Source organism: Cryptomeria japonica, chromosome 1, assembly GCF_030272615.1.
Source record: "Cryptomeria japonica chromosome 1, Sugi_1.0, whole genome shotgun sequence".
Classification (NCBI taxonomy): domain Eukaryota; kingdom Viridiplantae; phylum Streptophyta; class Pinopsida; order Cupressales; family Cupressaceae; genus Cryptomeria; species Cryptomeria japonica.
This window is the reverse complement of record NC_081405.1, coordinates 19582734-19605080: the sequence shown is the minus strand read 5'-3', so window position 1 is coordinate 19605080 and position 22347 is coordinate 19582734. Positions and strand designations below refer to the sequence as shown.

General features: G+C 38.0%; 1 protein-coding gene across 4 annotated transcripts in view; it reads left to right on the top strand.

Moving 5' to 3' along the window:
• The window catches only part of LOC131031204 (uncharacterized), a 148540-nt gene that overhangs the window by 71283 nt on the left and 54910 nt on the right, over positions 1–22347 (top strand). For all 4 annotated transcript variants that reach the window (XM_059218073.1, XM_059218046.1, XM_059218036.1 and 1 more), the window contains one exon: positions 12834–12942. In XM_059218073.1, coding sequence (XP_059074056.1) covers positions 12834–12942 — 109 coding nt within the window. The remainder of the gene's footprint in view (positions 1–12833; positions 12943–22347) is intronic.

The window sequence follows — 22347 nt, the reverse complement described above, 5'->3', positions numbered from 1 at the left end:
TACACCTATGATGAAGGTAAAGAAACATACACAACATGCATAAGTTGAAGGAAGGAAAGAATGGAATTTCAATTCATTCAAAGGCCAAAGACCAAACTTACAGTTGCAGAAATGCAAAAATAATTACAAGTCTTCAAGAGAAGAGCATAGGAAAGCTCAAGGCAGCAGGGAGAGAACCCTTTACAATGAGGCTTAACAGCCTTTATATAGAAAAATGGTTACAAGAGTGATCATGACCCCTGTATGTCAGTCTGGAAGTGCAGGGAAATGCATGCACTTGACTTCTATACATGCAAATAACCTAGCCATACCCACCAAAGGAAATCCTGAGAAGGGTGGATTAATTGACCTTCCAAAGTCAGAGTATGCAGACATGACATAAGTCACTACAACAAGCATGGCCCCATACCTCTCCTGATGGAAATCCTACCAAAAACATTAAATGCACCCCTGTGGCTCCACAAAAGAAAGTGCATAAGTGACCAAAACTATCAGAGCATTTAAAGCCTTGAGTGTCGATCATGCCATCCGGAAGTGTCGGCAGTCGGAAAGAAGCTTGGAAGACTTCGGAGACCTGGGTCATTGAAGTTGGGGGAACTTCAGAGACTTGGGTCAACAAAGTTGGGAAGACTTGGGAACCTGGGAACCTCGGGGTTCCGGGGTTGAGGAATTAGGAACTTGGGAACCTGGGGGTTCCGAAGTTCCGGGGTTGAGGAAGAGAAGACTTAGGAACTTGGGAACTTGGGAGTTCCTGGGTTGAGGAAGAGAAGACTTAGGAACTTGGGAACCTGGGGGTTCCTGGGTTTCGGGGTTGAAGACTTAGGAACTTCGGAGACATGGGTCACCAAAGTTGGGCAAACTTTAGAGACCTGGGTCATCGAAGTTGGGGAAACTTCGGAGACCTTGGTCACCGAAGTTGGGAAGACTTAGCAACTTGGGAACTTCGGGGTTCCGGAGTTCCGAGGCAAGAGAACAAGAGACCAAGGAAGGGAACTGCGGAACCTTGGTGTTTCAGAGTTTTGGGAAAGAGAGAGGAAGAGAAAGCTTGAGAAAGGAACTTCCGACAAGACAACACTTCATACTTTATGATTCCATCGTCTTCTCTTGGATCAAATTGGGGCAACGCTAGTCCAGGGAACATATCTCTGATCGATTCTCACTGATGGACCAAGGGTGTCATAAAATGACAACATTTTTGGCGACCTCTGCGGGATGCTTGCCTGCTAAGCATATATATCAGTAGCCTGTGTAATCCATTGGGCGTAGAGTCACAACTACAAGAAAAAGGAAAACTCTCTCTTCTGTAACCTGCAAAGGATCAAGATCAGCCATTCTGAAGGGGAATAGCCTGTGCTCGTGCACTTTTGGAAAACAAGAAACCTAACTAATATTTACATTGTTACAATAAGAGGCAACTGATTGCTTTTTCTCTGTCAAAGAGGAACCTTTTGAAGGAGCTGATCCCCCTCATACCATTCTTACATTCACCATCTAGCTGCATGGTTGAAATCTCTTGTATGCATGCATTAGATGACACATACTACTCATGTGGTGAAAGAACGCTTCGCCATTCACCTTGCCATCATAGAGATTTCATAGAAAATAGGCACCTGAGACATCCAGGGATGCATGAAGCATACACATAGTAGCAAGGGTGGAGCTTTTTAGGAGTCGACTAGCATCAAAAGAACTACTCCATGCAAAAGAGAAGGCATCTCTTTTATACAAGGGGGCATCATTTTTTCCACAATAGCCGACCTCCTCTTGGCGTGAGTTGAAACAAAAGGAAAAGGCCATGAACTCATATGGTGATGAAAAGTATATCATATCTCCGTCTTGGCCAGCACAAGTGGGCTCTTTAGACACATCAAATTGGAAACTTTGAAGCTCGGGTATACTGTCAAGTTGAGCAACCAAAAGACTGTCGGCATAACCAACATGTTGTTGCTCAATCTCATCAAACTTGGCATGTTGGTCCCAAGTGAAACATTCAAGCTCAGGCACATCATCCCTAATGCTAAAAGAAACATCTTCACCTTGAATGAAGACCTCATATTCAACGTCATCATTTTCAGGGATAGGGGAGAACCAACATACATCATAATCACATGTGTTGATATCCAACTCATCAGCACAAATCTCAAGTTTATGTGACACCTCAAAAGAACTAAAATCTTTAGATTGTCTCTTTGTTTTTGTTTCCTCCTGGCAACAAAATGTAACAACTTCAGGTTCATGGCACGATCCATCCGCCATGAAATCTGTAGTAAAAACATTATCCCTTGTGCCCTCCTCAAGACTAGCTTGTTGCTCCAGAGCTACCACTGAGGGAGGTGTAGACATATCCTTCTCTTCATGATCAATAAAGAAAGGAAGATTGTCAAATGAGAGGACAGTGTCCTCTTTACCTTCACACTCCTCATGTTCAATGACCTGCTGCTGCAACTGATTGTTCTCAATATCCTCCTGCAACATTGTCGATTCCTCTTCCTTTAGAGCATATGAAGACTCACCAATGGCTGATTGAACCCCTTCGTCATGCTGAGGATGGGAACCATCCGTCCTCCATACAAAAGGTCCACCCTTAAAAAGGGAGATAGAATCAGGAAAGGGCCTAGGTGGTGGGGTGTTTTGCAAAAAGCACTCAGGAGAAGGCTCTTGTATAACAACAGTTGGAGATCCCTTGAAACTTGAAATTTTAAAACTAGGGGGGTTAGTTGAAGGCTTGGGAGGTCTCCCCTTCTTGAAGCTTGGGATTTCAAACTTAGGAACACTAGGGGCAGAAACCTCCTCCTGTATGAGCCACATCTCTATGGCTGCTAGCTGCTTAATTTTTTCCTTCCTAGCAGAGGCAAGTTGCCTTGCAAGGAACTCCCTATGTTGTCTTTGGGCTCCCATCTGTTGTTGCTGAAGCTGAGCCTGATAAGCAAGTTGATCCTGCTGTAAATACCACTCATGTTGTCTCTTCAACTCCTCCAGCTGCTTGGTGAAATCAAGCAACACACTTTTTGATTTCTACAATTTGCCTTTTTTCGTCATCTTAGGGCTGGTTGGGTTGCCAAGAAGGTTGAGCAGGGGTGGGTGGGTGGCAAGCATTAGGAAAGTACCCACCTACTGCTGAAGTGAAGTTGTTTGGCATGAAACTAGGAGTAGTCCTAGTTCAACCCTTGTTGGTTGAAAATTTTGTACACTTGGGGAAATATACAAAATTGTGGTTTCAACCACAGCACACGAGTAAAAACTCTTCTAATTAAGGGAAGGCTCCCCTTATCTAACTACAACTTGGAAAATAAAATGGGATGGGACAACAATCTTTCTTCTTTTTTCAAGAAAGATAATATCCCTTTCTCTTCACAGAAAAGGATAGCGATTGAATAACAACAGTAACCACTTTTAAGTGAAATAAGAGAAAGGAAATGAAGTTTCCTGAAAGCGCAAAGACTTCCGTCACTTCCTTCGGGACGGGACAGCAATACCAAGCTCAAAGACTTGACTATTGGAAGTCCTATCTACCCTTTGCTATACTAAATTTTACAACGAATAAAAGATAGCAGCTCAAAGAAAGGAATAATCTATTCTTTCAACACAAAGACAAGAACTAATGCAAGCTCAAAGACTTGCTGCTATTTCTTATCAAACAATAATTTTTCCTCAAGAATAGACGCAAGCTCAAAGACTTGTTGCTCCTTTAAGAGAGTTTCCTATTTTAATTAAAGACTTGCTGCTCCTTCAAGAGAGTTTCCTATTTTAATTAATCTTCTCTACTTGCAGCTCAAAGACTTCAAATCAGATTGGACTAAGCTCCTTTAGAAACACTTGGCATAGAAGAAATAAAAGATTCAAACTCAAACATGTAGTTCAAAAACTCAAAACTTGAGTAAACCTTCTTTATTATTCTTCGAAAACTTTCAATCCACATACATAAGCTCAAAGACCTCTTGCTATAAATTTGGCAGAGTTTTTGCTTGCTTTCCAAAAGATAAAAATTACAATAGACTCCTCCAGTATTTATAGAAGAGGAGCCTTGAGAAAAAGGTGGGAGGATCCTAACTAACTTGAGAGATTCTCTCAACCACCAAGACTCATTCAATAACTAACTGAGACTTAATAACTAACTAAGAGTTACTCCAACTAACTAAGACTTATTCCAACTACAGTCCTAATCGGACACAACTTGCAGTTGCCTTACATGTAATTACAAAAGTGCAAGTAATGTGTAACTTGCTTTTTACAAAAAATACTTTTACATGTAACTTGTCAAAACTAAATTACAACTGCATAACTAAAACTATTCCATGTGTCTAAAGATACGACTCTAACTGCATCATCCTTTATCTGTGATGATCTTCATGTCGCTTCAGGTGCTATAAGTTTGAAGTATTCTGGATTGCTAAAGACATCTTGAACCGGAACGGGAACTTGCATCCTTATCTTCTTGCTTGGGGTAGTACTAGTTTTTCAAGAGGGAAAGGGCGGCCTTCCTCTTTTTATGTCATGACCATCTTTGTCTTGAAACCATTTTATGCTCTCAACCATGAATTGTTGTTGTATTTCTTCTTTGTATCATCCTTCATTCTCGAAATTTGCTTGCAAAATAAGGCCCATGCCTTAATCCATTGATTTGGTAGATCGTGTGTGCAAACCGAACTGACAAGGGAAGAGAGAAATTGATGCAAAAATGGGCTCACAAGTGAATTTCGGGTTTTGGAAGTTGCATTACATGTGTGGGAAAAACAAGAGCATTAACTTGCAATTGCGGGGAACAAACATGCAACTTCATATGTGTAATGGGTAACTACAAGTTTGCACTTGTAATTGGACCTTTATAACTCATTTTCAAGTGTTTTTTGAGTGCATTTTGGACCAATTTCGGGTTCTGGATGGTTGACTGCAGGTAGACTTTAAATGGGGAAAATGAATGAAGGTGTGAAATAAATGGATGAAATGGTATGTACGGATGATGGAAATGAATATGGAAAGATTTTGGGAAGATCATCTTCAAGAAAATGGGAAGAACTTTCAACAAAAGATGGTTAAATCTTTTATCCGTAAGGGAAGAACAATTATTTTCATCCAACTTGTAATCGGGATTTAGATTTTGTGAGAGAGATTTTCCCCTTTGTAAAGCAATTTTAGAATTGCATTGTTCTTCCCCATTTTCCCTCTTTACTTGTATTCGGGATTTTAGTAATCGGGATTTAAAATCCCGAATACAAGTAAAGAGGGAAAATGGGGAAGAACAATGCAATTCTAAAATTGCTTTACAAAGGGGAAAATCTCTCTCACAAATCTGATTTTTGGGAAAGAACCAACATATTTGAAAATAAAAAAAATGAAACAAGAAGAAAATAAGGAAAGAAATCAAACCTTGCCTCAAACTGAAAATGTCTCTTCAACAAGATGATTAATCTTTGAAATAAAGAAGAATATCTCTTAAAAAGAAATTAACCGTATTCCAAAACCCTAGCCACGTTTTTGAAAAAAATGCCCAAAACTGAAAAACGTGGCAGCAAATGCATGAGAAATGGCATGGAAAATGGCCAAGACTCTTTCTAACCTCAATACCTTAGCATACCAAGCCAAAAAGATTCATAACATTGCTGATTCGTGGCATTCCAAATGGCAAAAAAACGTGGCTGCTGTTATAAAGCTAAAAACCAGCAATCTTAATCTCCATGTGGCGTGAAAGGTGTTTGAAAATGCATAAAAATAGGGAGGAATCCAAAACACCTTCTATCTCCCAAAAAATCTCCACAAAAATTTGCTAAAAATCCTCAAAAAACATGTTTTTCCTTGCAATTCGGGTTTTTTGGAACAAATAGCAAGTTTAAAATGCATGAAACAATGAAAATTGGATTTTTTGGAGGATATGACAAGTTTAAAATTTCACTTTTTCAACATGTTAGGCAAAATCGGGATTTTTTGGCCAAATAGCAAGTTTAAAATGTCAAAAATGCATTTTATGAGCAAAATCGGGTTTTTTGGACCAAAGTGCAAGTTTTAAATTGTCACTTTTTCACTTACAAGGCAAAATCGGGATTTTTAAGACAAATAGCAAGTTTAAAATTCACTTTTTCACTTACCAAGCCAAAATCGGGATTTTTTAGACAAATGACAAGTTTAAAATTGTCAAAAATGCACTTGCAAGGCAAAATCGGGTTTTTTGGAGAGAAATGCAAGTTTTAAATACTTGTAAAAGGGAAATAAAATCCCTACAACAAGTTATACTTGCTTGCACATATGTAATGGGGATTTAAAATCCCTATTACATGCAAAAACCATTAAAGTAGGGGTGTTTTGACCAAACTGCAAGTTTACTTGTAATTGAGTCAAAAAATCCCTATTTTAACTAAAAAAGACCAAAAAACAATAAAAAAGATAAAAACAACAAAGGGGAAATTTAAAACAAATTTCAAGTAACATCTTTTAAATAAAAGTGCACATGTAATAAGTCAAAAATTCCCCTACAAAGACCAAAACAATGAATATCATTAAAACTTGCAGTTTGAAGAAAATTCTCCACCTGCAATCGGGATTTTAAAACCCGAAATTGAAGGAAAGACATAGCAAACGAACCCAGAATTTGACGAAATTCGAAACATAGTTCGAGAATGGACCGAGGATTAAGCCAGTCCAAGGATTAGTTGAAATTATGCCTCGAGAAGCATGCCATAGAGTAATTTTTTTCATTTTTTCATAAAAATTTCAACGTAGTGGTCCTTCATTTTTGGAAACAAAAATGAGGACAACAACCCTGTTGGTAAGGAGGGGAAAAATGGTTGGCATTCTCATAGAATGGGGGTGAATAGAAGTTACACCCATGATATGAACTCATTTTAAAGCATTTGAAAGAGATGGAGCTTGTTTAATAAAATGCTTAAAAGAGCAGATGTAATGTCCCCATTTTGCGAGCATCAGAGTTTGTAAGAATTAGCCTATCATTTGACCCTCGTAGGCTAACAATTATTGATAGAGGGCCTCGTGTGGCAGTTACTTGGTGATTAGAGACATTACTCTTCAGCTGGATTCAGGTTTTGGCCTTTGCACAGGTTTTTTGACTTAGATTGGCACACTTACTATTTATAGTAAGTTACTATTTTGGGAGAGTCAGGGTTCCTATTAATAGAAAGACACCTGAGCAGAGCTTATTGGCAGTGTCAACCTTGATTGGGCCTTTGCAGCTATTTCTAGACTCAGTTTCACATACTTACTATTTATAGTAAGTCACTATTCAGGGTTTCTATTTTTAGACAGGCATCCAATCACATGGAGAACAGGGAGAGTCGACTCCTGGCTCAGACGGCTTAGCAATCAGACAAGTACATCAAGAGATATTAAAGTTTAAGTGACTTAAGTGATTTATTTAATATTTTAATATTATTATAAAGTTCTAAAGTAACTTTATAATAATAAAGTCACTTTAATATAATAAAGCGCGTTAAGTGAATAATTTAATGTGGGAATAAATCTTTTATCCCACATTGGCCAGGAAGGTGTTTGAGCTCTCTTAAGGAAAGAATAAAAGGAAAGAATAAAAGGAAAGGCAAGAGTTCATTCTCGGCATCCAGTTGATGAATAGTATTTTGATTGATTTTTATTGTGGAGCCTAGGGCTTTCGCAATTTTCTTCTTTGATCATAGGAAACGAAAACTTCCTATTGGTAGCAATTTTGAAGGTGTGAAATAACATCTGAATTATTGCAGTTGTGGGAAAGAATACTTCAGTTCTTTCATTTGTGCAAATTGGTGAATTTTTCTACAAGGGTTTGAAGTTTATTGTTGAAGAACATTTATAGTTTGTTGTGAATCATCCTTATTTGGCAACAAATTATTCAAGGTTTTAAGAGCAGATTGCAAGTTTGTTCTTGCTGCTACAGTGCGCGTGAACAGTGCACATGAACAGTGCCGTGAACAGTGCGCTACAGTGCCATGAACAGTGCGCATGAACAGTGCCGTGAATAGTGCGCTACAGTGCCGTGAACAGTGCGCATGAACAGTGCGCTACAGTAGTTGGAGTTCTATAGAAGGGGATTTAGAGAGGTTGAACAGCTGTATATATGTGACAAGGGATTTGCATATGAGGAGAATCAAACCAATATATCAAGGCAGCCATTGAAATACCAGGTTTTCTATCTACAGTCATTGTATTAGAAAATCATTACTTCATTGCATCATTTTCTATTATGATTATATCATGAAATATTTGGAGGTCGCATATGTTTAATGGAGATATAATTTGCATATTCCACATTCAAAATTGATCAGCCATTTAGCTTTCATGCCAATTGTTTGCTTAAATGCCTAATGGCTGTAGGTGTACTTTGGGATGCATGACAAGTGTTTGTCTTAATGTCAACTAGCTGTACTAGTTAATTTCAGTCATTACATATGTGTGGAAAGGTCTAAAACAGCTAGTATATCATTTCTATAACAACTTTGCATTGTTAGAAGCTTTCCATAACTTCATTTGCAGCCTACAAACCCAAAGAAGACAAAGAAAGAATTCACTACAGCGGCTTCAAACATTGTATGCCAAATGTTTGACAATATTCCTTGGTGTTCAAATAAGCAAAAACAGGGTCAGATTAGCCAAGGGATATTACAGCAGATGAACCCTCTCAACCAAAGACTGATAACATACCACAGATCCACCAAATGATTGCAGAGTTTCCAGGTGCTTGAAAGGTGTTGCCTCCAAAGGCTTGATGAACTGAAGAACACACCGAACCTTCAGTTGGCTTGGGCTTAGGACTGCATGATTTCAGAACCTCGGGGTTCCAAAGTTGAAGACTTAGGCACTTCAGAACCTCGGGGTTCCAAAGTTGAAGACTTAGGCACTTCAGAACCTGGGGGTTCCGAGGTTCCGAAGTTTTGGAGTTGGTGAATTGGGAACCTGGGGGTTCCAGGGTCCCAGAGTTAGGAACTTCATATGAACAAGAACTGGACTTTGAGTAGAGTCGCCAAGTGCTTGAAAGGTGTTTGCCTCTAAAGGCTGAAACACTAAGAATTAGCACTTAATCCTTAGCATGTATGTCGAATTAAGTCCCATCGGGTGTGCCAAAAATTGTTATCACAAAAGCTCGCACCCTTGCTGAGCTATCAACTCAGCAATCTTGTGAAACATGGAAACAACCCCAAAGTGTGGGACCTTGAGCAAGGGGGTTGAATCTCCGGAGAAGGCCGACTTCCTTCTCAATCCAGGTGCAGGTGTTGAACCAACTCAACAGTTCAAAACTAACTCCTAGGTCTATCCTAACAAATTGCAGAGGTAAAGGGAAGAGAGAAATGCTTAAACCAAAGGAGGTGATGCACCAAGATAAGAGATTGTTCCTCTACCCACCCAAAATGGCACAAGGAATCAACTGAAATACCCAAGAGATGCACAAACTTTAGTTGCATGAGTGACCCAAATGCATGTATGGAGGTTAGAATTTGTTTAGTGTCAAGAGGAGAGAAGAGTTCCCACAAGTCGCACTCAGAAAAACAAGTTAACACAACATATATGGAGAGAAGAGCCACAAAACATACACCTATGATGAAGGTAAAGAAACATACACAACATGCATAAGTTGAAGGAAGGCAAGAATGAAATTTCAATTCATTCAAAGGCCAAAGGCCAAACTTATAGTTGCAGAAATGCCAAAATAATTACAAGTCTTCAAGAGAAGAGCATAGGAAAGCTCAAGGCAGCAGGGAGAGAACCCTTTTCAATGAGGCTTAACAACCTTTATATAGAAAAATGGTTACAAGAGTGATCATGACCCCTGCATGTCAGTCTGGAAGTGCAGGGAAGTGCATGCACTTGACTTTTGTACATGCAAGCAACCTAGCCATACCCACAAAAGGCAACCCTGAGAAGGGTGGATTGACTGACCTTCCAAAGTTAGAGTATGCAGACATGACATAAGTCACTACAACAAGCATGGCCCCATACCTCTCTTGATGGAAATCCTGCCAAAAACATTAAATGCACCCCTGTGGCTCTACAAAAGAAAGTGCATAAGTGACCAAAACTGTTGGAGCATTTAAAGCCTTGGGTGTCGATCACGCCATCCGGAAGTGTCACCAGTCGGAAATAAGTTTGGAAGACTTTGGAGACCTGGGTCATCGAAGCTGGGGGAACTCGGAGACTTGGGTCACTGAAGTTAGGAAGACTTGGGAACCAAGGAACCTCGGGGTTCTGGAGTTCCGGGGTTGAAGACTTAGGAACTTGGGAATGTAGGGGTTCCATTGTTCTAGGGTTGAGGAATTAGGAACTTGGGAACCTGGGGGCTCCAAAGTTCCAAGGTTGAGGAAGAGAAGACTTAGGAACTTGGGAACCTGGGGGTTCTGGAGTTCCGGGGTTGAAGACTTAGGAACTTGGGAACCTATGGGTTTCGGAGTTTCGGGGTTGAGGAATTAGGAATTTGTGAACTTGGGGATTTCGGAGTTCCGAGGTTGAGGAAGAGAAGACTTAGGAACTTGGGAACCTGGGGGTTCCGGAGGTTCAGAGTTGAAGACTTAGGAACTTCAAAGACTTGGGTCACCGAAGTTGGGGGAACTTAAGAGATTTGGGTCATCGAAGTTGGGGAAACTTCGGAGACCTGGGTCATCGAAGTTGGGAAGACTTAGCAACTTGGGAAATTCGGGGTTCCAGAGTTCCAAGGCAAGAGAACAAGAGACCAAGGAAGGGAACTTCGGAACCTCGGTGTTCCAGAGTTTCGGGAAAGAGAGAGGAAGAGAAGGCTTGGGAAAGGAACTTCCGACAAGACAACACTTCATACTTCATGATTCCATCGTCTTCTCTTGATCAAACTGGGGCAACGCTGGTCCATGGAACATATCTCTGATCGGTTTTCACTGATGGACCAAGGGTGTCATAAAATGACAACAGGAGTTTCGCAGGTCTTCTAGTTGGTTGCGGGGAGTTATTTCTATGGTTAAAATTGAAATATTAAAGTTGGCGTTATGTGAATAGTAATAGAGAAACATAAGGATGAATAGTGAAAAGTGACACCCCTACCTAGTAACTCAAGTTGTTTTTAAAAGGGGGCCATTTTTTCAATGAGAAAGAGACCCTCAAACTCAATTTTAAGTTCTTAAGGCCAAAAAGAACCCCTCTCATGGATCGAATTTCTTGGAGAGTTATAAAAGGTGAATTTCATAACATTTGGGCTGATTCTTAGCTCTCCATATTTCAGATCTGCAGCTTGCATGAGAACTTCAACAGCTTGGGCTTCCAGGAACACCAAGTCTTGGAAGAATTGAGGGATTTGGATGAAAACCCATTTCCCCGGGTGTCAGTTTCGATCATAATACAGCTTTAGTGTGCATATGGCAGCCTCTTTTGGGAATCTTTGAGTAGATTAATCAGTTAGAAGGCAGGGTTTCTTCAATCGGTTGCACGGCTGACCTTTTAGAGGTCATTTCCATCTTTTTCCAGCTCTATTTCAGCTTGCTGGTCTATTTTGGGTAGAAGGGTTTCAAACCCTAGCATGTACTTAGGGGTTTGACTTTAATTGGAGCTGATTTCCATTTTTCTGTGTGCTGGAAACTTGCATCAGACTTATGAGTTCAAGATAATGGTATGTATGCTGAACTTTTAAGCAAATGACAGTTACTTATTTACCTTCCTTGTAGGTTATGCAATGTATTAGTTTAAATCAGCAATCTCTTAATGTTATATTCAAGAATCTTGCATAAAAACTTCAAACCCACTTAAACAAAAACAAAAACCAGTCAAACCCCATCCAAATATACGCTGGCCAAAAATTTATCAGCAAATAAACACTGCACCTAACATCCTAATTTGGGTCAGATTGGGTAAAATTTGGAGTAGGGATCTTTCATGTTAAGGCTTATTTATTTGAATTCCCATATTACTGATTGATGGATGTAGGTATTCAGAGGACATCTTGTAACAAAGTGGGGACCTCTTTATGGCTATGTTCCATGGCATATCCAGGATGATGATAGGGGACATCAGTATATATTTTAAATATAGCTTTCCAAGAGTACTTTTTTTGGGAATAGTAGAGTATGGATGGAGTGGGAGGTCATTTGTCACCACTTAATCCTTTTACTTTCTGTTTTTTTGAAATTTATCTTTTTTAAACTGAAAAAATGGGATGAGTCCCCATTTTCTGAGAATATGTCCCCAATTTCCCTAGAGGATAGGTGATGGATAGGGGACATCCTCTACCATCCTCATGCCCCAGGGACGGTGGTGGGATGGGGACATTGGGGGATGCATTCATATTTATGCTTGATTTAAGGTGTTTGGTGCTAACAAACATATAACAGTTAGGCACAACCAGCCAGATCTTAATTTATTACATTTTGTACTCGATGTCTAATCATAATGGCAATCATATCAATGATAGCTAAGAGGAAATTCACAAAACAAAGCACTCAACCGTGTTTTTAACAGAAAAAAATATCAAAACGAGATATAGATTAACTTAATTCTATTTGGTTAAGTCAGCTTTATATATATATATATATATATATATATTGTCAGATCTGCTAAATATCTTTTCTGTGTTTTGTATAAAACACAGAAAAGATATTTAGCAGATCTAACAAAAAATGCATAGACACAAAGCAGAAATTCTTGTACTTGGAGTGAGTTATTTCCTAATTCCTTTTTATTCCAATCTTGACATTCCAATATGTTTCATTCTGAGCGCGTAATGGAGAAATGGATGTATTCAGTTTATGTTCTTGAAAACACTTGATATTTTATCGTTTTCAATACTTAGTTCAATTTGACCAATACAATATAATATGTAAGTCTGCATATTAGCTTTTAAGTTAGTGTGATACTGATTTTCCACCCTTTTTTATTTTGTGTAGTTTAAACTTCCGGCAGGGTTGGTCAAGCCTTCAAAGCCTCTTTTCGTTTATGTTATTCCTATACTTCAACTTAGAGAGCAACTAATGACTATTGAAAACTTTGCCTCAGGTGATTATAGTCCTACTTTTGATTCGGTGTTTGTTAGCTTATATTTCAAATGCTGTGAAATTATGTCCTATGCAGTAGTTGAAGTCTCAAAAGCTTTGCATTAGAAAAGTCCTTTTTGTTTGGTCTTGTTGATACTAGAACAAGTATTTTCCTTAGTGTATTTCTAAGAATAATTCCTTTTCAATAATTTATTGACTTATGATCCAAGTATAGGATTCTAAAGCATTCGTCTTGACATTTAATTCAAGCTATTTAATGTAGGGTGTGTAAGCTTGTATATATTCTTTAACTTACAGAAATACTAATGTATGTGCAAATAATTGAAGTCTTTTAGGAGTCGGTGGGTGACATTGGAAATTAGGATCCTAGAATTAATTCCTTGTAACGTTGGGCAAACAAAATATCTATTTTAGCATTGCCTATATTGACCACTTGTTGATTTATTTGCTGTTTTTTTAGCATAATGTTTTCTGGAATGTTATAGTTATATTAAAACTAATGTTAATTATCTTTACACTGTTGCTATTATCTACAAGTACCTGTTAGAACTATAAAGTAGTTAATAAATGACTCAATCCATCTTGGAGTGGTTTGTTGTACCCATCTGAAACTTTCATATTATGTGTTATAGTTATATTTATAGTTGAAAAACTTGTACTTGGCAAAAACTCGGCAAGGCTCGAAAATGCAACTTAGCAAAAATTCGACAAAAGCTTGGGAAAAACTTGGCAAAAAATTTGCAACTTAAAAAATTGCTTAAATTTCATTAGAAATGCTTTCTTTTTGCAAAATTCGATGAGGAGATGCATCCAATGAGTCAATAAATGAGTACATAAAAGAAACAATCTGAGTCTAGTTATATTTGATTGATTTAAATGCAAATTGTGTACAAAATGGCATCTTCATGTGGATTATAGTCCGAAACAAAATGAAAATAGCAAATTGTTTTCATAAAACTAAGAGTAAATACTGCATTAAAGTATTTTACATCTTCCTCTTTCCAGCTCTAGTGAAAACTAGGGGTGAGTTTCAAGTAGAGGATCTAGTCGTAGGAGTCCGCTATGGCTCCTCCACCTTGCTTGGCATGACAAGTTGTGGCTCGACCTCCATCCTTGATTTAGATGTTGGTGGCATTGGCAATGATGGAAAATTGCACAAGGTGTTATATGTGAGAAAAACCCAATGATAGAGGGGGTGCATGGAGCAAACTTTTGTTCCCCTGCCGTTTAGAAGTGGGCCCCCGAAAAAATATATTTTTAGATGGTTTTTTGATGCGTCTGGGCCTCTTTCTTTTTATGCAGCCTAGTTTTTACCAGACTTGCCAAGTTTTCTTGTGAAAAACTTGCCAAAAACTCAGTGATTTTTTTACAAAAACTCTATGAGTTCTCTTTGTGAGCTTTTAGCTGAAAAATTCATAGAGCAAAAAAAGTCACGAGTTTTTAAAAACTTGCTGAGTACTCTGTGAGTATTTCTACTATGGTTATATGAAAAATAATATAAATTATCTTCAAACTTTTGCTATTATCTACAAGTACATTTTAGAACTATAAATTAGTTAATAAATGATTCAATCCACCTTGGAGTGGTTTGTTGTACCCATAACAAATTTTTATATTGTGTCACGTTTCAAGTTAAATTCTGTTAGGTTTCCAAACATAAATCATGTTTCAAATTTTGTCTACTTTGCTTCATCTTGTGTGGTTATCTTTGTTATCCTTTTCTAAATGTTCATAGGATCACAAAAAGGAAATCTTGAAGCCATTCATCATAGTGGAAAAAAGGAGTTTTTTTGGAGGAATATGCTAAGTATAAAAACTAGTCATACGCCTGATCTGGAAGAATGAGTATAGTTTTCAATTTGAAATACTATGGGGATATGCACATTATGAAGGAAATTGCAAGGTCAATTTCTTTGCTTTGTGGTGCACTTGTATTAAGAAAAATAAAGTCACAATTCCCATATCAGGTGTGCACTTGAGTGAAGGGAAGTCAAGATTGGTTTGAAAAAGTCAACTGCTTTCAAAAGTGTTTACCTCAATAAGGGAGAATCAAAGCCATGCAGATTTAGAGGATTTCAAGCATTATTTCTGATGCACACCTTAAAAAGGTGAAAATCAAAAGTGTGGAGTTTGTTAAGTCATGACCTTCATAGAAAGAGTTGAATTTCAAATCGAAGTCTAAGTTGCTCATATAGGGTTGCACTTGTATAAAAGAAAAGTTGCTCATATTCAAAGTTCATTCTTTAGTGCTAAGGTGTGCACCTCACTAAGCAAGAAACTAAATTTCAAAACGAGTGTATTCAATGTGGTGCATGTGGATATTAAGGAAATCTGCTCAAATATAAGGTCTAAATGGCTATGTATAACATTAATATTAGATAATGACTTAGTTATTAATGTAATGTCTTGTGCTAAAATTAGGGTAAATGATTTTAGTAGACTAAAACCATTTAAATTAGAGCCATACAAACCCTAAATTATATTAATGTTTTCATAGAAAACCTCACAACTCATTATTAAGCTTCAGATTTAATTACACAACCCTAAAACATTAAACACTAATATATTCTACTTGAATTGAACAATTTTTTTTCTTTGTTACATTCACCAAATAATAGTAAGCCCACAATGGTAGATGAATGGCAAATTGTGTTTATATTAGGCAGGTCAGATGCTTTACAAAACATTGTTGTTGCAACAATGATAGACTGAAAATTGATAGTTACAACAATGGCAAACCAATGACTGCCTAGTCACAACACCCAATTGAGAATACAATATATTTAGAGAACTTGGATTACATATCAATTATTATATTAAAATGGATTGTAAAATATTACAATGTTCTGTTACAACAACTAAGACAAATTGAAACACCATTGCTTACATCCGCAACAACTAGAAGTGTCATGTAGGCTCAATATTGTGGATATTGGCCACCATTAATGCTTGAATGTGATCTCTATGTGAGACCACTCCTCTAGCTGAATGGGTTTCATCCTTTAATGCAAGATCCATGGGTTTTTCTTCCTTCAATCTCCATAGATTCATGGGTTTTCATCCTCAAATTCGGACGCTTGAACTTGAGTGCTCATGGCAATTTCGGGTTAGGGTTTGTGTGGGTTGTTCAAGACGTTTTTTCTTAGGTTTCCAACCCAAAATACCATTTGTAGAGAGGCCAAGGTCAACATGGAGATTGTTTAGTGTAATGTCCCCATTTTGCGAGCATCAGAGTTTGTAAGAATTAGCCTATCATTTGACCCTCGTAGGCTAACAATTATTGATAGAGGGCCTCGTGTGGCAGTTACTTGGTGATTAGAGACATTACTCTTCAGCTGGATTCAGGTTTTGGCCTTTGCACAGGTTTTTTTGACTCAGATTGACACACTTACTATTTATAGTAAGTTACTATTTTGGGAGAGTCAGGGTTCCTATTAATAGAAAGACACCTGAGCAGAGCTTATTGGCAGTGTCGACCTTGATTGGGCCTTTGCAGCTATTTCTAGACTCAGTTCCACATACTTACTATTTATAGTAAGTCACTATTCAGGGTTTCTATTTTTAGACAGGCATCCAATCACATGGAGAACAGGGAGAGTCGACTCCTGGCTCAGACGGCTTAGCAATCAGACAAGTACATCAAGAGATATTAAAGTTTAAGTGACTTAAGTGATTTATTTAATATTTTAATATTATTATAAAGTTCTAAAGTAACTTTATAATAATAAAGTCACTTTAATATAATAAAGTGCGTTAAGTGAATAATTTAATGTGGGAATAAATCTTTTATCCCACATTGGCCAGGAAGGTGTTTGAGCTCTCTTAAGGAAAGAATAAAAGGAAAGGCAGGAGTTCATTCTCGGCATCCAGTTGATGAATAGTATTTTGATTGATTTTTATTGTGGAGCCTAGGGCTTTCGCAATTTTCTTCTTTGATCATAGGAAACGAAAACTTCCTATTGATAGCAATTTTGAAGGTGTGAAATAACACCTGAATTATTGCAGTTGTGGGAAAGAATACTTTAGTTCTTTCATTTGTGCAAATTGGTGAAGTTTTCTACAAGGGTTTGAAGTTTATTGTTGAAGAACATTTATAGTTGGTTGTGAATCATCCTTATTTGGCAACAAATTATTCAAGGTTTTAAGAGCAGATTGCAAGTTTGTTCTTGCTGCTACAGTGCGCATGAACAGTGCGCGTGAACAGTGAGAATGAACAGTGCCGTGAACAGTGCCGTGAACAGTGCGATACAGTGCCGTGAACAGTGCGCGTGAACAGTGCCGTGAATAGTGCGCTACAGTGCTGTGAACAGTGCGCATGAACAATGCGCTACAGTAGTTGGAGTTCTATAGAAGGGGATTTAGAGAGGTTGAACAGCTATATATATGTGACAAGGGATTTGCATATGAGGAGAATCAAACCAATATATCAAGGCAGCCATTGAAATACCAGGTTTTCTATCTATGGTCATTGTATTAGAAAATCATTACTTCATTGCATCATTTTCTATTATGATTATATCATGAAATATTTGGAGGTTGCATATGTTTAATGGAGATATAATTTGCATATTCCACATTCAACATTGATCAGCCATTTAGCTTTCATGCCAATTGTTTGCTTAAATGCCTAATGGCTGTAGGTGTACTTTGGGATGCATGACAAGTGTTTGTCTTAATGTCAACTAGCTGTACTAGTTAATTTCAGTCATTACATATGTGTGGAAAGGTCTAAAACAGCTAGTATATCATTTCTATAACAACTTTGCATTGTTAGAAGCTTTCCATAACTTCAATTGCAGCCTACAAACCCAAAGAAGACAAAGAAAGAATTCACTACAGCGGCTTCAAACATTGTATGCCAAATGTTTGACAATATTCTTTGCTGTTCAAATAAGCAAAAACAGGGTCAGATTAGCCAAGGGATATTACATTTAGAGTACACAAATGGGGGCAACCATACCAATCGACACCATTTTCCTTTGAAACACACCTATAATATGCATCCACATGTACAAAGAGGTGCTAGGAAGGTATGGAAGAAGATAATTGAAACTTGCAACAACTCCCAACATAAATAGTGTGAAGATTTGTCGCCACAAACCCTAACTATTGCATTAATGGTTCCTAGGGTAGTATACTCACCTCTTGTAATGGGTACATGTGGAGCTACATCCTTGAAGTAAAGAATGTCTCAAGAATAAACATTACGATGTATTGATGTGTTAGGTGGTAGGTGGGATGAATAGTGATAAATGGGGAGAATGGTTGGAGTTGGGGTGTTGGTAATACCGTACAACTCATACCACAAGTTAGGGATCAAGGTTCCGAAGGGAGGCATGCTAGTGAGACTGAGTTTGAATGTCCAACGAGGGACTATGAAGGAGAGGGGTTTAGGAGAGGTATGATGAGATGAACAAGTTTGATAGACCAATTGGAGAATAGAGCAAAGGCAGGGGATGGTTGTGAAGTATGTCTAAATGGGGAAGTCTTAAACTTTGATGGCAATATAGAAGAAAGTAGACTTGGGAGGAATGCCATGTCGGGAAGGAAAGCTTTGTGACTCCAATGGCTTACACTGACTTAGAAAATTGGCCATGCCACTATACTTCAAAATGTTGGGGTTTGTTGTGACCTTTTCACACATCGCCCCATTGCTAATGGGGACCCCCTCTTTGCCAACTTTGTAGGTTAGGGTTTTGGCTTCTTAGTGGGCAATTTTGCATTTCTCGTGCTCGAGTCTCGGAGTTTTGATCATGCCTAGCGCCGTCTAAGGTTTTTGAAGTCATAGGATCAAGTTGCGAAAGTTGATATTTTAATGATCCTAAGTTTTGTCTAAGTGTAGATCTATTTGAGCGTTAACGTGTTTTTAAATACGCGCATCAGTGGTTTTAAAGTGCCAAGATATTCATAGACCTTTTGGAGTTATTTTCTCGCTCCTAAGGTATTATTTAAGTTGGTTTTGCACTTTATTCCATTATTTTCCTAGCGTTTCGCTTATATTTTTGGAAAATTAGCCTAAGTCCAGTATAAATTTAATGTTTCTAAGTGATTTTGAGTGGTTAAAATGAAAAATCCTAAGAGAAATTCATATTCCAAGGGTTGAAGGGTCAAATTCCATGCTAGAGGTGCTTTTCCCCTCACATTCCAGACTACCCAACCCATTCCCCCACTCAAAATCCATACCACACATGGGTTTCCCCTGAAATCCATACTAGCTACTATTTCCCCCCACTGTTTATCCATACCTGGGTTGAATTTCCCCTGGAAGTGCTAAAATTTGGCTAAGTGTCAGGATTTATCCAGACTGCCATTGATTTTCCACCGGGGTGCGGACTGGAATGCAAGGATGATTCCATGCCTGGGTCGATTTTCCACTAGGATTTTTGTGGCAACTAAGTGAGGATTTTTGTCCGGATTTCCATCCAGACAGAGATCGAATTTCCCCTGAGAGCTTTTGTAAGGATTTTTGTCCGGATTTTCATCCAGACTAAGGTCGAAATTCCACTAGGGAGGATTTTTCCAAGTTAAGTGAGTTTTGAGTGTGGATTTTTATCTAGACTAATATTGAATTTCCCCTGGGGGGTGATTTTTTGCAACTAGAGTGCATTTTTGTGTGGACTTTTGGTCCAAGCTCATATCGATTTTCCCTTGGGAGGTTTTTTGTGTGCATTTTGATGAAGTTATGCATGGATTTTTATCCAAGCATGGGTCAAATTTTCCTTATGGGGTGAATTTTGACATTTTAATGATTTTTGAAGGGATTTTTCAATTCCAACTTATATCGATTTTCCCCTGGAGGCTTAATTTTGATTTAAATTGCAATATTTTAATAAATAAGCCCCATTTTTAATTGCTTTTAAATAATTATTAATGATTATTTAAAATTTAAAAGCAAAATTTAATAACTTGCAATAATTATTTAATATTTGAACCTTCTAGAAGCAAGTTAGGTTTTCACCAAGCAAGTATTTATACAAGTGTTTTATCCCACATTGCTTGTGTGGTGAAAGTGAGAGGTGAAAACAAGTATATGAGAGGAGACTTAGCATTATTTTATTATTATTTCTGTCAGGTCTCTCTATGAAAGCGATTTTTCTCCAAGTTGGGCGAATTTTTTAGCAAGGCATTTTTGTGAAATGTAGGATTGAGGATTTATTTTCCTCCATTTTTTCCAGCTTGCTGATCTATTCCTCTTGGCTGCCATTAAAGACCAGTTTCAAAGTTTCGATTTTGCTAAGTTTGGTGATTTTTTCAAACTTTAGCATTTTTTGGTGAAAATTGGCAATTTCATGTTTGGAGACTTGTGCGATTTTTCCTCCACCATTTTTGCTTGCTGTTCAAACCTTCAATACTATAGATCAAAGCTGCCATTTACAACATTTTTCAGAATTCTGAAAATTTCGATTTTTGCTAAGGCGATTTTTTTTTTGTGTTTGGGTATCCAATCCCAACTTGGGCAATTTTTTAGATTGCTGCCATCCTTGCTACTGCAGATCAAGGCGGCCATTGACATCAATCTTCAAATTTCAGTTTGACGCCATAGTTGGGAAAATTCGATTTTGCTAAGGTGGTGATTTGGTGCCACATTTTGATGGTTTTCGTGCATGCTTGTTGGCTGCCATCATTTCCAGCCTGCTGATTCGCTTCAGATCTGAGGTTTGCTTCAGATTTTGACCTCCATTAATGGCTGCCATTAATTTTCAGACTTAAGTTTTTATTGCCCAGCCAATTCCAACTTAAACATTTAGCATTTGGAGGTGTTCAAGGGAGTTTTCTGTGCATTTTTTAGACCATTTTATCGCTGTTGCAGGTTTGAAACTCCATTGTTAGGCGGTTGTCCTCAGAAATTTTCATTTCCAGCCACCTAACCAGTTTTGGCGAATTTGCTTGGGGTTGTTTCCTTAGTAATTTTTCATCATTTTCAGGGATTTAAACCACTTTGCAAGGTGCTGGTAAGTCTGAAGTATCCGATTTTCAGGCTTGTCCTCAGAAAACTAAATTTTATTAGCCATACTTACATTCTAGAAAATGATTGTTTTGATCATTAGAGCTGATTTTTATCAAGATTATGCACATTTCTGAAGATTACAACATGTTTTAAAAGTCTGATTTTCAGGTTGTCTTCAGAATTTTGACCTCCATTGTTGACTGCGGAAGGTGTCTTCAGACATTCATTGTGTGGAAACACAAACCTTTCACACTTTTCTTTAGTCATCATTAATCCGGTATACTCTTTTGCATTTTAGCTTGCATATTTTCTAAGCATAAGGAGGTATTAAATGAATTTTATGGAAGGCTCCCATGCCTTAGTGTTGTCACACTTTGAACTTAATTGCTAAAAATTACCAAGTGTATGGATTATTTTCCTGACTTCATGCTCTAAATTAACTAAATCTTTAGAAAGTTAGGAATTTTATTACGAATATTTTCCTGAGTCTAACTTCGAGCTTCATACAGGTGCGATGTCAAAGTTAGGATATAAGGAAAGGAAAGAACTATTGAAGACGCTGGAGATTGGATTTTATCCAGAGTTTAAGATTTCATCCAGATGGAAGGAGATCGTTGATACAAACATGCATTTCCTAGACTTCGACCAGATGCAGCGTCGGATGTTCGGAGTTAGAGATCAGGTTCCTTCCCCAGCATATGCGAACATTATTAAGAGTGACATTTTCCATGCCGCTGGATTTCCACAGTCCATACAGTGTAGTGAGCTTATCCTGGAATGTGCATGATGTTACGATCCGCTCACGAGAATGATCAAGAGTCCTAAAGGCATTGTCATCGCCTACCTTGCTAACGATGCCATTGTTGTGGTGTTCGGAATTCCACGCGGAACAGACATGAAGGATGTGACCAAGGAGGATTATGCAGACAGATACACAAAGAAGATGGGTGTATGCAAGAATTTAATTAACAAAGAGTGGATGATTGAGCCTAGGTCTCATCATTCCAAGGCTCCCAAGACAATTATGTGCATAGATTTTAAGGAGGAATATAGTGATTTGATATTCCTACTCAACAAAGTGATGGGGATGTTGTAGGGAGCAATATTTGATGGATGGATGTTCTACCTCATCTAGGATTGTCTTAGAGGAACACTAGTGAATTGGTCCAAGATTATAAGTGACAATCTGGATTTTCAGTTGAGGAATGTAGAGCGGTCCAAGTCATTCGCCATGACTTTTTACCTGGTGTACCTGCTTGCACGGTTTGTTTCATACAGAGGATTAATATGCAAATGTGAAGTCGGGAATGGGCAAGGACAATTTAAGAGTTATGAATGCTACCCCCAACTGAGCATGCATAGAATTGAAGACTATAAGAAAGTGAATGATGCATTCACTATGTACATCACATGGATGCTGCAAGGTGGAATCCACAGAAGATTGTCCAAGGAGGCAAC